The sequence below is a fragment of the Medicago sativa genome, chromosome 8 (genome assembly GCF_051527215.1).
Source record: "Medicago sativa cultivar Bolivia chromosome 8, Bolivia_mono, whole genome shotgun sequence".
In the NCBI taxonomy this organism is placed as follows: domain Eukaryota; kingdom Viridiplantae; phylum Streptophyta; class Magnoliopsida; order Fabales; family Fabaceae; genus Medicago; species Medicago sativa.
Window position 1 is genome coordinate 30345125 of NC_140756.1, and position 12342 is coordinate 30357466.

The 12342-nt window shown below is 35.4% G+C and overlaps 2 protein-coding genes across 3 annotated transcripts; one reads left to right on the forward strand and one right to left on the reverse strand.

The window, feature by feature from the left end:
* Positions 1-536: 536 nt before the first annotated feature.
* LOC146898296 (uncharacterized) lies at positions 537-8650 on the forward strand. 2 transcript variants are annotated; one of them, XM_085732271.1, is made up of 3 exons: positions 537-4670; positions 7280-7385; positions 8264-8650. In XM_085732271.1, exon 1 carries the CDS (start codon positions 540-542, stop codon positions 2274-2276), a length of 1737 nt encoding a protein of 578 aa, XP_085588397.1. In that variant the 5' UTR covers positions 537-539; the 3' UTR covers positions 2277-4670; positions 7280-7385; positions 8264-8650. The 2 variants fall into 2 exon arrangements, with proteins under 2 accessions (XP_085588397.1, XP_085588398.1); XM_085732272.1 differs by having other exon boundaries at positions 7280-7360.
* Positions 8651-9252: 602 nt separating this feature from the next.
* Positions 9253-11148, reverse strand: LOC146898297 (two-component response regulator ORR9-like). The gene is made up of 5 exons (XM_085732273.1): positions 10779-11148; positions 10508-10608; positions 10339-10416; positions 9807-9877; positions 9253-9654 (listed from the first exon to the last, which is right to left on the reverse strand). Exons 1-5 carry the CDS (start codon positions 10879-10881, stop codon positions 9468-9470), a joined length of 540 nt encoding a protein of 179 aa, XP_085588399.1. The 5' UTR covers positions 10882-11148; the 3' UTR covers positions 9253-9467.
* Between the last annotated feature and the right edge of the window lie 1194 nt (positions 11149-12342).

Genomic DNA, 12342 nt, shown 5'->3' on the forward strand with positions numbered 1-12342 from the left:
CATTATATGATGCTTGGGAGCGATTTAACTTACTTCTTAAGAGATGCCCAAATCATGAATTCACCGAGAAACAATACCTCCAAATCTTCACCGAGGGGGTGACTCCAAACACTAGAATGTTCTTAGATGCTTCCGCGGGAGGTAGTCTCAAAAGCAAAACTGATCATGAAGTACAAGCTCTAATTGAAAACATGGCTGGCAATGAGTATCGTGATCAAGCTAAAAAGAAAGAAAGAGGAGTGTTTGGGGTGAGTGAACAAACTGCTATCCTTGCTAACCAAGCAGCTATGAAAAAACAAATCGAAGCTCTAACTAAGGAGTTTCAAGGCTTCACTTTGGCTCATAAGCAACAACAAGTAGCTGCAATCAAGTGTGACTTATGTGGTGAAGAACATCCCAACGGTGAGTGTGTTCCAGAAGGATCAAGTGAAGAAGCTAACTTCATGGGAGGTTATCAAAGGCAGAATCAATACTAGAATTCAGGCATAAATAAGCATCCAAATCTAAGCTACTCAAATAACAATGCTTTGAACTCTCAGATGCTCACTCCTCCTCAACAACAACAAAGGAAGCCATCAGCTCTTGAGGAAACTATGATGAACTTCATGAAGATGACTCAAGGCAACTTTGAAGAGATGAAGAAGAGTCAAGAAGCTGAAAGAAAGAACAATGAAGCTTCTAGGAAGATGCTTGAAACTCAACTGGGGCAATTGGCTAAGCAGTTAGCTGAACAAAACAAAGGCGGATTCTCAGGTAACACTAAAGATAACCCTAAGAATGAGTCTTGTAATGCTATTGAATTGAGGAGCAAAAAGGTTTTGACACCTTTAGTTCCAAAAGCTCCAAAGAAGGTTGATGAAGTAGTTGAGGTGGAGGAGAATGATGTAGTTGAAAAAAATGATGAGGGTGTAGTTGAAAAAGAAAATGATCATGGAGTAGTTGAAAACGAAAGGAAGAAAAAAATAGAGGGAGAAAAAAGTGAGAAATTAATTGATGAAGATTCAATCTTGAGGAAGTCGAAGAGTCAAATTTTGAAAGATGGAGACAAACCTCAGGTTATTCCATCATATGTGAAGCTTCCATACCCTCACCTTTCAAAGAAGAAAGAAAAGGATGAAGGTCAATTCAAGAAGTTCATGCAACTTTTCTCACAACTTCAGGTGAACATTCCTTTCGGCGAAGCTCTTGATCAAATGCCGTTGTATGCTAAGTTCATGAAAGACTTGTTGACTAAACGAAGGAAGCCTAAGGATGATGAGAACATTGCACTTTCTGAAAACTGTAGTGCTATTCTTCAAAAGAAGCTGCCACCTAAGCTGAAGGATCCTGGTGCTTTTACTATCCCTTGTTCAATTGGACCGGTAGACATTGGAAGAGCTTTATGTGACTTGGGAGCAAGTATAAATCTGATGCCTCTTTCAATGATGAAGAAGCTTAAGTGTGGGGAACCAAAACCAACAAAAATGACCATTACTTTAGCTGATCGGTCAATCTCTTATCCTTTCGGTGTGCTTGAAGATGTGCTAGTCAAGGTTAATGACTTGGTGTTCCCAGCAGATTTTGTGGTCCTAGATATGGCTGAAGATGAAGACATGCCACTCATTCTAGGAAGACCTTTCCTTGCAACTGGTCGTGCTTTGATTGATGTTGAACGTGGAGAGCTAATGTTGAGGTTCCACAAGGAGCAGGTAGTCTTCAATATCTTTGAGGCAATGAAGCACCAAGATGAGAATCCCAAGTGTTACCGGATTGACGTTGTGGAAGAAACAGTCGAAGATAAATCCCTTGAATCTCAACCTTTTCAATCTACGGAGGTGGAAAGTGTGGAATCTATAGACAGACAAGAAGTGATTGAAGATGTTGGAATGATAGAGGGTGTTAAGCAACTGGAAGTAAGCAAAGAACAGATGCAACAACAATCATCAGGAGACATCCGTGACAACAAGTATGGGGGATTGACAACTGGTAACAATGAAATAAAGACTACTACCACTGGTCCAGGTGGTAAATTGGCTTATAAAAGGATTCCCTGTGGGATGCGTAATGGGCCGGCTGTTTTTCAATGGTGTATGCTTTCAACTCTCTCTGATACTTTAGAAAGAATTAGGAGGTACTGTGACGAAGGGTTGGCAAGGAACAAGCCTGTTGATGAAGCTGTGAACCTAAGGAAATCTGGTGCACAAGGAACTTTCAAGGGTAAGGAACAAAAGCTGAAACGGTACCGTAAAGGAGGACTCCCAAACAATGAAGAGGGAGCCACATCAACTGATCCTTAGGGATGGTCATCAGTCAAGCTAGTGACGGTAAAGAAGCGCTGAGTGGGAGGCAACCCAATATTTATTTTTCAGGTATGATTTTATTGCTTTCAAAAATAAAAACACAAAAATATTTTTCTTTTCTTTTAATACAAGGCAGGAAAGTTTTAAAAATTTGTTCAAGGATACCTCTTGCCAAGAAAATCATGCAAGGTACTGATGTCTTGCATGATTCTCTCCTCAAAAGTTTTTCAAAAATTCAAGGAACTCAGGCATTTTTCAAGAAAACAAAATTTTTGGCCTGAGGAAGCAAAGAATGCTCCCTGTTTGACCAAAATCGCGCCGCGCCTATACATGGCCGCAGCGCGATTTTCACAAGCAAACTGCCTAACCCCCTGTTTGAATGAAATCGCGCCGCGCCTTGTATTTGGCCGCAGCGCGATTTTGCTTGGAAGCTGCCCAACCGTTGCAAAAACTAGCCGTTACAAACCCACCATCTCCCAACCGTTACAAAACTAGCCGTTGCAACACAAAATCGCGCCGCGCCTTGCATTTTGGCGTGCCGCGATTTTGCCCAAACAGGCCTATAAAAACCTAACTGTTCATCATCATTTTCATTCCATTCTTCCTACCTTTCTCTACCAAAACTTCCCTAAACTTCCATTCACGAATTCTCCTCATTTTCACCATCTTATTCACTTCTTAACCATCATCAAACCAACATTCCAATCACAAATTCATCAATCCAAACCACCATCAAACCACAATCATTCAAAACTTTCCCAAACTTCACAAAACTTTCCATTCACCATCTTCCCAAACCACAAATGGCCTCCAACCAAAGAAACACTCGCTCAAAGAAAGCCACCAACCCCAAGCCATCCACAAGCAAATCCAAACGTCCTCGTGCCGCATTCGAACCACCCGAAAACGCCATCCATTTCATCAATGACCAAGCCCAAGAGTTCCATCAATCTATGAAGAGTTTCGAAGTAATAGGGGAGAGGAAGTTTGATTTCACAAAGCTAGTGAAATATCCTTTCTTTGAATCTGAATTAAGAAGGAGGGGGTGGACGAGGTTGAATGAGATGATCGACGAAGCAAACAACAAAACGGTGATCGTCGAATTCTTTGCAAATGCAAGGGTGTCCGATACACCCTTTCAATCTTTTGTTCGAGGAAAATACATTGATTTCAGCCCAGATGCTCTCAACGCATGGTTGAATGTTCAGGCACCGGAGGAGTGTTGGGTTGAAAAGTTGAGGAGGGAGAGATTTGCTATTACGGAGGATACCTTTGATGAGATCATCACCACCATGTGTAGGCCTGGGTCGACTTGGAAAAAGTCCCGGATGCTTACTTATGCGGAGATGCTGCCGGTACCCAAGGCGTGGGTATCATATGTGGTCCAGACTCTTGAGAGTGCATCTTGCACTTCTGAAATTCCTCTCAAGAGGGTGCTTGCTGCCTATGCCATCATCAAGGGGCACCCTATAGATATTGGCCGCCTCTTGGCCAATAGTCTTCATGATCTAGCAACCGGGAACACCACACAATTGGGACATGGAAGCTTAATTAATTGGTTGTGTGAGCAACAGTTGGTGCCGGCTTATGATAGTGATCTCAACACAAGCAATATGAAGCCGATCACCGACTCGGTCATGGATGGGTTTGTCAGGAAATATGAAGGCTATATGAAGGAGAGAGAGAGGGAGGCAGCAAGGCAACAACAAATGGAGCAAGGAGGGAGTAGTAGCCAAGGGGGTTATGCTCCTCTTCACCCAAAGCTTGAGGAATTCATGCATGTGCAAGCTAATTGGATGAATGAGACTTCGGACCAGCTGTGGGTGAACCGTCCTAGGTTCTCAGCTGCGTTTGCTGCGGAGGCTCAATTGCATATGGGTCCGATTAGTGGGTCTTATGAGAGGTTTGGAGGCTCCCGTGAGCGCATGGAGAAATATTTTACACATCAAGAAGAGTATGGGCTGCGCATGAGGAGGGAAATCACTGATGATTTCAATACCACCGAGCAAGATCAAAGGGATGGCATCTTTGAAGGATTGAGGACACCGGGGGCTGGACACTCGGATGATGATCAGGACATGGGCTGATCTACTGATGGATTAGCATTTTCTGCTTTGTATTTTATTTTTCAGTCATTTTTCTTTTGATGTATTTTCTTTTTATTTTCTTTTTAATGTCGAAGTCCATTGAACTTATTTCCCTATTGTAATTGCTCCTGCACTTGTTTATTATTAATGAATTTGTTTTGTTTCATGTGACCTATTCCAGTTTAGTAACAGTTGTTTGATGAAACGGTATTCCAAAAGTTCTAAAGGAGGGGTGACTTGATTCAAAGGCGAAGTGTACGGCGTTGCTAGGTAGTCACATACTCCCAGAAATCTCAGCCATAAGGTTCATTGCCAAATTTATTTTTCAATTTACTTATATTTAGATTAGTTTTCCATGCAACTACATTTCTAGAACTTGCATTGTTTCTCTATTATTGATTGGTCTTTGTCAATTACACACTGAGGCAAAAGTGCTTGGTCCTGTGAGCCTTTTTGAAGCCTACCCTGTTTTAATTTGTTGAATTTATCCTTTCTTAACCAATTGTGAGCCGGTAGGATTAGAACTTTTTGTTCGGTGACAAACTACATTACAAGCCTAGAGACTTTTAGGACTTGTCCCTTAATGAATTTCTGAGTTAAGGCATTGTAGAATGTTGCTAAAGATTAAGTTTGGGGTTGCTATTGGAATTTGCAACCAACTAAGTTTGGGGTGGGGGTACTAGAGAATTAGAGAACAAAAATGAAAGAATTATGAAATTGTCATGCAAAATATACACATAAAAATGGTGTATCAAAAAAAAAAAAGAAATTGAATGATGAAAAAGGGACAAAACATTGAAAATCCGAGTAACTTCAAACTCGAGTGTCCCTAAATGTTAAAAATATTCTCTAGTACCTTTGCATTGATTGTTATTCCACAAGGTGAATGATTGAAGGATTGAATTTTGTGCTTTAATTTCCGTAGGAATGCCTAACTCAAATTTTGTGTAGCCTACTTATCCAAATATATCCCACCTTTCACCTAAGCCCCGTTATAACCCTAAAGACCTCAAAAGTGTGTAATGATATTGACTTTGATTGATGTTTAGAAACTTTTCAAGCGTATGGTAATATGTAGACCTGCATGTCGACTGGTAGAACCCTGTTTCAATTTGATGCGAGGAGTTGTGAATTGGTGGATGCGAACAAGTCAACTAGCTCATCTTTAGCTAGAAGGAGAATGAACTTTTGGGTACTATCGTTTTGTCAGGTAACTGTTATTTTACTGTCATTTGTCACTGTTGCAAGCAAATTCCTTGAGGACAAGGAATGGTTTAAGTTTGGGGTTGTGATGACATTCTGTCATTACGTAATATTAGGGACTTATTGTGACATTTTGATAGAGTTCTCATGCAATTTATACTGTTCTGGAGTGCAAAAAACTTAAATATTGAAGTCTGTTCGAAGGAAATCGCGCCACGCCAATTTCAAGCCGTGCTGCGATTTTTGAAGCAAAATTACATCCTCCCTGTTTGAGGGAAATCGCGGCACGCCTATATACATGGCGCGGCGCGATTTTGACGGGTCAGGCCCATGACTTCTATAAATACTGCACTCAATCTGAAGAACAAGGGTTACGATTTTGGAGAGCAAAGAGCGATTTTGAGACATCGGAGACGGCTAGAAGGGCGATTTCTTCAACCTTTTACCAATTCATGTATGTTTTAATTATTTCATTGATTATGCTATTTGTAAACTCGATTATGAGTAGCTAAATCTCTTAAAGATTAGATCCGAGATGAATCTTTGTAACCCTAATTGACACATGTTGCTGTGAAACTCTATTTTGTTTATGAATTCAATTCTAGTTTATTCAATTCAATTGTTCTTAATGCTTTTTATATCTTGATCACATATAACTTGATTTCGTGAGAATGAATGACCACTGACCATGGCTTTCAACTTAGACCTAATTGAATTGTTCTAATAAACAGGGTTAGTCTAGGAATAGATAATCGTTTGTTAGTGATAATAGGTTAACGTTCGGTAAAACCTTCAAGAATTATTAGACCACCTAAGGAATTAGGGGCTGTATTTTAAGAAGAGGGTCCTAACTCAAGGGATTGATTAGGGCTAATTTGTTAATCATCGTAAACTAGAAGAGGGTTCATAACAAATAGGTGCAGTAGACCAATTAGGGGAACTTAGAGGATTCGACGGATCTGATCTCATCTTTCTCTCATATTTTCTTAATCAAATCTAATTTCTTTTATTTGATTTCATAAAATCAAACCAAATCTTCTGCCTAGTGGCAAAACAAAATAAACTTTACACATCCTAATTATATAACGAAATTGAATTATTGAAGTTAAAAACAGTCCTCGTGGGATCGATATTTTTACTACTTCGATAGTATTTGGTGCACTTGCCAAACGTCTATCAATTACATTTACTGAGTTTCTAAAAATCAATGACCATGGAACTTCACAAGGGGTCTCTCTTCACTATACAAAACATCAAGTATTTTCCCAATAGGAAACTACTTTGTGGTTATATAAGTCTGAGATTTTTTGGGGTAAGATATTTTAAAGTTTGATTGTAATCCTTTACAAGGAATTAATTGTGCTCTTGGAAACTTATTTCAAGTATTTTTTTCAATGATTTGGGAAGTTGATTTCAATTGAGATGATTATTATTGATTCTTCTCATAATAAACAAATTTAATGTCGTTGAATTTTGATTTTAGCCTTGCTTTCAAGTATATTGAGATAAAGTATTGTGTTTTTAAAAATTAATCATGATATCTCTTTTGGATGTGGTATTGATTTCAGAATTAAGGCTGACAACAAGCAAAATATATAACTCCATTGCTGCTAAACCATATTAGTTCTTAATTCTGATAATAACATGTGTTGAAGACTGCAGTTATGGCTAACCCTACATTACTTGACTTTCATGTTTTCATATATGCAGTGGTAGCAGTTATCATACCTCAAAGTTTTGGTGCCGAAATAGGCCAAGAAACACTGCTTTTGATAGATATAATACTGGCATGTAAGGTTTATTAAATTCCCTCAAGGTAAATGAGGATTTATATTTTGATAATTTTTTTGGATGTGCATTGTTTGCATGTAATTATTGGAATATCTCGTTTGATGGTCTCAAAATTAAAGAGCTATCAATACAATATCGTGTTAGGACAGGATTTCCAGTTTGTTTTGTTGGAGATAATTCATGTTCCACTGTGATGTTCTTAAAGTTGAGCATATGCAAAACTTATTTCAATGCCCTTGGAAATTTATTACCTATCAAGAAACTATCATTACTATGTGCAAATGACATAGTATGTAACAGATATTGAGTTTTGTTGGGGTAGCTATTCTTCTACTATGTCATTTGCATTGTATCCCATGAAACCTTTGCCTTCATGGATATGGGGGAATAGACCAACATTGAAAGAGCTAAAGCAAATCATAGCAAATTCCTTGTTTAGCGGATACTTCGTATATAATCTGGCTATAAAAAACATAGTTATCGGTAAGCACAAGAGAATTTTCTTTTTCATAAGCATGAGAGATAGAACCCTAGAACTCTGACGTAAGGATCCAAAGCCCATTCTCACCAGTTAGCAAAATTTTAGCATGAAGTTACACCTAAATTGATAACTGTTTGTTAAAGGAGTGTGGCTCAAATTATAGCAGACAGATGGATGACTTGAGCAGAAATCTATGAAGTTCAATAGACATTATTGTAGGGTGTATCTTAGGAATTATGCATTAACAGTTTTCATAAGATTTCCTTTTGCTTGTATGTATCGGCAACCATCTTCTTTCACGCATTAGTATTTTTGTCTATTTCTTTTTACATGTAACAATTTCAAGTATCATATATTCATAATGTCCTACCTTATAATCAAATATGTTGTTCATATTTAATTTTGTGTTACATGGTGATTAGGACACCGGAAAAATATGGTAATTTTCTGACCATCTGACCATGGAAGTATAGAGAGCACCAAGTGGGTTGACCGAATTCCTATTGGAAGTCTTTTAAAGTTCTTGAATGCACATTGAACATGAGATTCAGAGTACATAGCCTTGAAGAATGTCATTCTATTGTTCTTGTAAACCAAAAAATTCCTTTTTGTTTGAGAGTCGAGGCTAACTGAGCCACTTTTTAAACAAGGAGAAATCGTGTGGTTCGTGTTAGACATTAGCAGTCATTTTGTTTAATTTTATGTTACATAGAATGTGCTGGTAATTTTGCCAATAAGATTTTGGACATTGTTTTTGTATTATGGACCAGTCATCTAGAAATAGCAAGCAATCTTTTCAATGTGTCACAGTTGAATTGTGTTGTTATCATTTTCAAGATATCCTTATGCCCTTGGTAACACAGATTTTTCGTATTACAAAGGTTCATTATTTTAAGTACGATAGTTAAGTTGCAAGTGACCGGCTGCATATTGATTATTGAGAAAAATAGAATTTGATTTTGTTACAGCATAGAAGAACAATAATCATTTATCAACAATAACTACATTTTTTACAGGGTATGTATTAGCTAAAATATGGGGTGCTAACATCAGAATACCTTGTGGAGATTAGGTCACAATGTAGCCACTTTAGTCCAAAAATGAACAACTGCATTTGCTTAGTTATAATGACAATTTACATTGTACCAAAAAAAAAAAAAAAGTCATATTTTACAAAATGTTACTCAAGATGTAAGCTTGTAAATTTTAACGCTTTAATATTTATAAAATGCTAGCACGCGCTTTCTAACACACTCTTCTATTGACTTAAATTCATATGGTTTCCACTAAATCATGTATGGCTCACATAAAATTCATATGGAAAATGTATTGTTAGCACAATTCTAATTGTAAATACAAACTCTTTGCATATAGAAGAGTAAAAGCAGAGGAAAATTAAGAGGAATCATAATTAGAAAAGAAAAAGCTATGAGAAACATTAGAAGTAACACAACGTCAAAAATGAATTGTTAATAATCCACCAAAATTCAATAGAAACCTTTCTCAGCTATTTACATTTGGAACTTGTAATGCTTATTCCTTTTGCATTTTCTTTTTTTTTTTCGACAGAATTCCTTTTGCATTTTCTAGGACTAAGTTAAATCAAATTTAATTTGAAACCAAAATTTAAATGCTAACTTTTGGCCTAGTTTTATCTGGTGATTGACTTTCTTCCATACCCTTCCTTTTGATGTTGATAGGTTGTTCTTTCTCTTCCTTAACTTTTGATTTCAACAAATGTGGCTTCAGCTTGCTTACATCTGATAGCTGAACTGGTTTCAGGAAAAATTCTTCAGCCCCCTCTTCCAAACATCTGATACAATTACAAACAATTTGTTAGGTCTAGTAATATTTGAAATATAGTCCATAATATAAGACTTTGCATTTTTCACGATATCTTCAGATCGCAACTGCATAGACAATTTGATACTAGATTAATCGTGTTATGGTATACAATTTTCTCACCTATTGATCCTAGATGGAACATTCTCTGAGGACATTATCACAACAGGTATGTCTTTGAAAGATTTGGATTCCTGCAGATCAATGAACTTTATTAGTTTAAACATCAACTTAAAGAATATACAATTGTAAAAAAAATAAAAAAATTAGAGAATATACAATTAGTTGAATGTTTATGCTTTCCATGAACAATTTTGGATTGAGATTAGTTAATTGAAAATTTGGGAAATATTCCAAATCAATTGTGAGAATTGATTTATGATTATTATTATTATTATTATTTTTATTTTTTTTTTTGAAAACGTTCTGTTTGAAAATTCATATCACCATGTATTTAAGAAATAAGATCCTATTTTTCAAATTGTTTCCTAAATAGAAAAGCAAAATAATTTCACCAAACTTTTTTGATGCATTCAAATTTCAAAAGTAAGCACAAAATTGTGGCAAAAATTAATGAAATTGAAAATAGACTAATCAAATAAGAAGTGGCAAAAAGCAATTTGAAAAAGTCTTCGAAAACATCTCAAAAGCCTACCTTGATTTTTCTCAACAGATCATAGCCGGTCATCCCTGGCATACAATAATCTGTTATGATCAGATTCACATCTACATCCTGCATGAATAATTGAATCAAAGATCAATACAAATTTATACAATAAAATGGTTTATTCCATAATCTTTATCAATTCAGTAAGAAAATGAACCTGATTAATTTCTGAAGCAATAGGAGTGTCATAGGTCCTCATTTCATCCTCAACCAAACCAAGAAATTTTAAAGCCTTACTAGCAGAATCCACTGTAGTAACTGTATTTCAATACAAAAAAAAAAAAAAAAATCATTAGCATACATCAAACTTAGTAACCAAAAAAAACACCTTCAACAAAATAATAGACTATACAAACAGCAATAAAATATAAAAATATAAATTTATATTAAAAGAGAGATAGAGAAAAAACTATAGAAAAGAAAAGTACCATTAAAAGAAGAAGTTTTGAGGAGCCTCTCAATCAACATTCTATCAATAATACTATCATCAACAGCCAAAACATGGAACTGATTCTCTGCAGCCATGCCCATTACTTGAAAGATAATATTTTTCAAGCCAAAAAGTGAGAAAAAAGGTGAATGAAAAAAGAGAATATAAAGCAAGAGGAATATGATTGTAATGAATCAAAATCAAAATGTGACATTTTAAATGAGAGACTATCATGGTCAAAAAAGATACATAATCCTTATAGGATATTTGACAGTTTGGAAAGCAGTATCCCACAGATTTCATCAAGAATCTTTAGGATCTTCAAAGTTGATTTTTGAATTCAAGAAGAAGCAAAGAAGGTGGTGTTTGTTTTACCAATTTTTTAAATTAATTATTATTTTAGTAATTTAATATATTTTACCCTTTTGATAATAGGTGAGCTATTATTATTTTAATTATTATAATATATACGACCATTTTTTATAATAGGTATATGATTCTCTTTCTTACCTCATTTGCCTTTTCATTAGGACTAAAGGGTATTTGTTTAAGAGACAAAAATCTCATTTCCACTCATGCATGTGCATGACTTTCTTAGTGCTCTGCACTTAGCCACTCTTTTTTTTTTTTTTTAGAAATTAGCCACACTTTTATTTTTTAGTAGTACTAAGCAAGTTTATGATTTTGTTGCATTTTATGTACCTTTTTTTAATTTGACATAAGAGACAATTTTGATATCAGATTTTGGATTTCTATCGTTAAAAATCATTAATTTGCTGCTAACATAAATCTTTGATCATCTGATCAAGATCGGACGAAACAAAACACGTTTCAATTGCATAATATAGATTCAATTGTTTGAAAAATGAGTTGTCAAATCTTTGATTAAATGACTTATGATACATGATTGGGTCAAACTTAGGATTTCACCATTTCCGTAATTAATTTTTTAAGGGAAAACCATTACCTCATTTTCATTCTTTTTTCCTTTTTTAAATTATCTTATTTTTAGTACATAAATATATATATGCTTTCTTTCTCATTCTCTTTCTTTTTGTAATATTGTTTTGTTGGTTACTTGGCGCAATTCAAATAATTTGAGCAAGAACTTTAATTGAAAATTTAAGAATATTAATTACAAGGTGCCAAATTCTAATTATTTTGAATTTGAATTATGCATAGTCCCTCCCAAAGAATATTAATTACAAGGTGCCAAATTCTAATTATTTTGAATTTGAATTATGCATAGTCCCTCCCAAGCGTGACCAAGCTATTTAATTTAATTTATCCGCAACATAATTATCTTTGATCTTTCTCTCTGTCCCCGTTTGATTGATATTGTTTTCAGGAGTCAATATTTAATCTAAAAAATAAATAATTGAAACATTACTAGTAAGGATACCCGTGCCAAGCACGGGCTAGAATTTCTTCATATTTGAGGGAGATAATGTTGTGATGTATCAAATGTAAGTTATAGTCTAACATTGAGTAGAAGATTGAAGGTTGAACAACATATAAGTGAAAAAATCCACACTTAGTGCCTTAAAATATTTGGTGAAAAT

Bases quoted from the DNA above. Each gene is read 5' to 3' on its own strand.
- LOC146898296 (XM_085732271.1), top strand. From the start codon at position 540: ATGCTCACTCCTCCTCAACAACAACAAAGGAAGCCATCAGCTCTTGAG.
- LOC146898297 (XM_085732273.1), bottom strand. From the start codon at position 10,881: ATGGGCATGGCTGCAGAGAATCAGTTCCATGTTTTGGCTGTTGATGAT. The intron at 10,417-10,507 runs GTTCATTTTCTT...TTATTCATGCAG, and splicing joins TTGCTTCAGAAATTAATCAG to GATGTAGATGTGAATCTGAT. The intron at 9,878-10,338 runs GTAGGCTTTTGA...ATTGATCTGCAG, and splicing joins ATCTGTTGAGAAAAATCAAG to GAATCCAAATCTTTCAAAGA.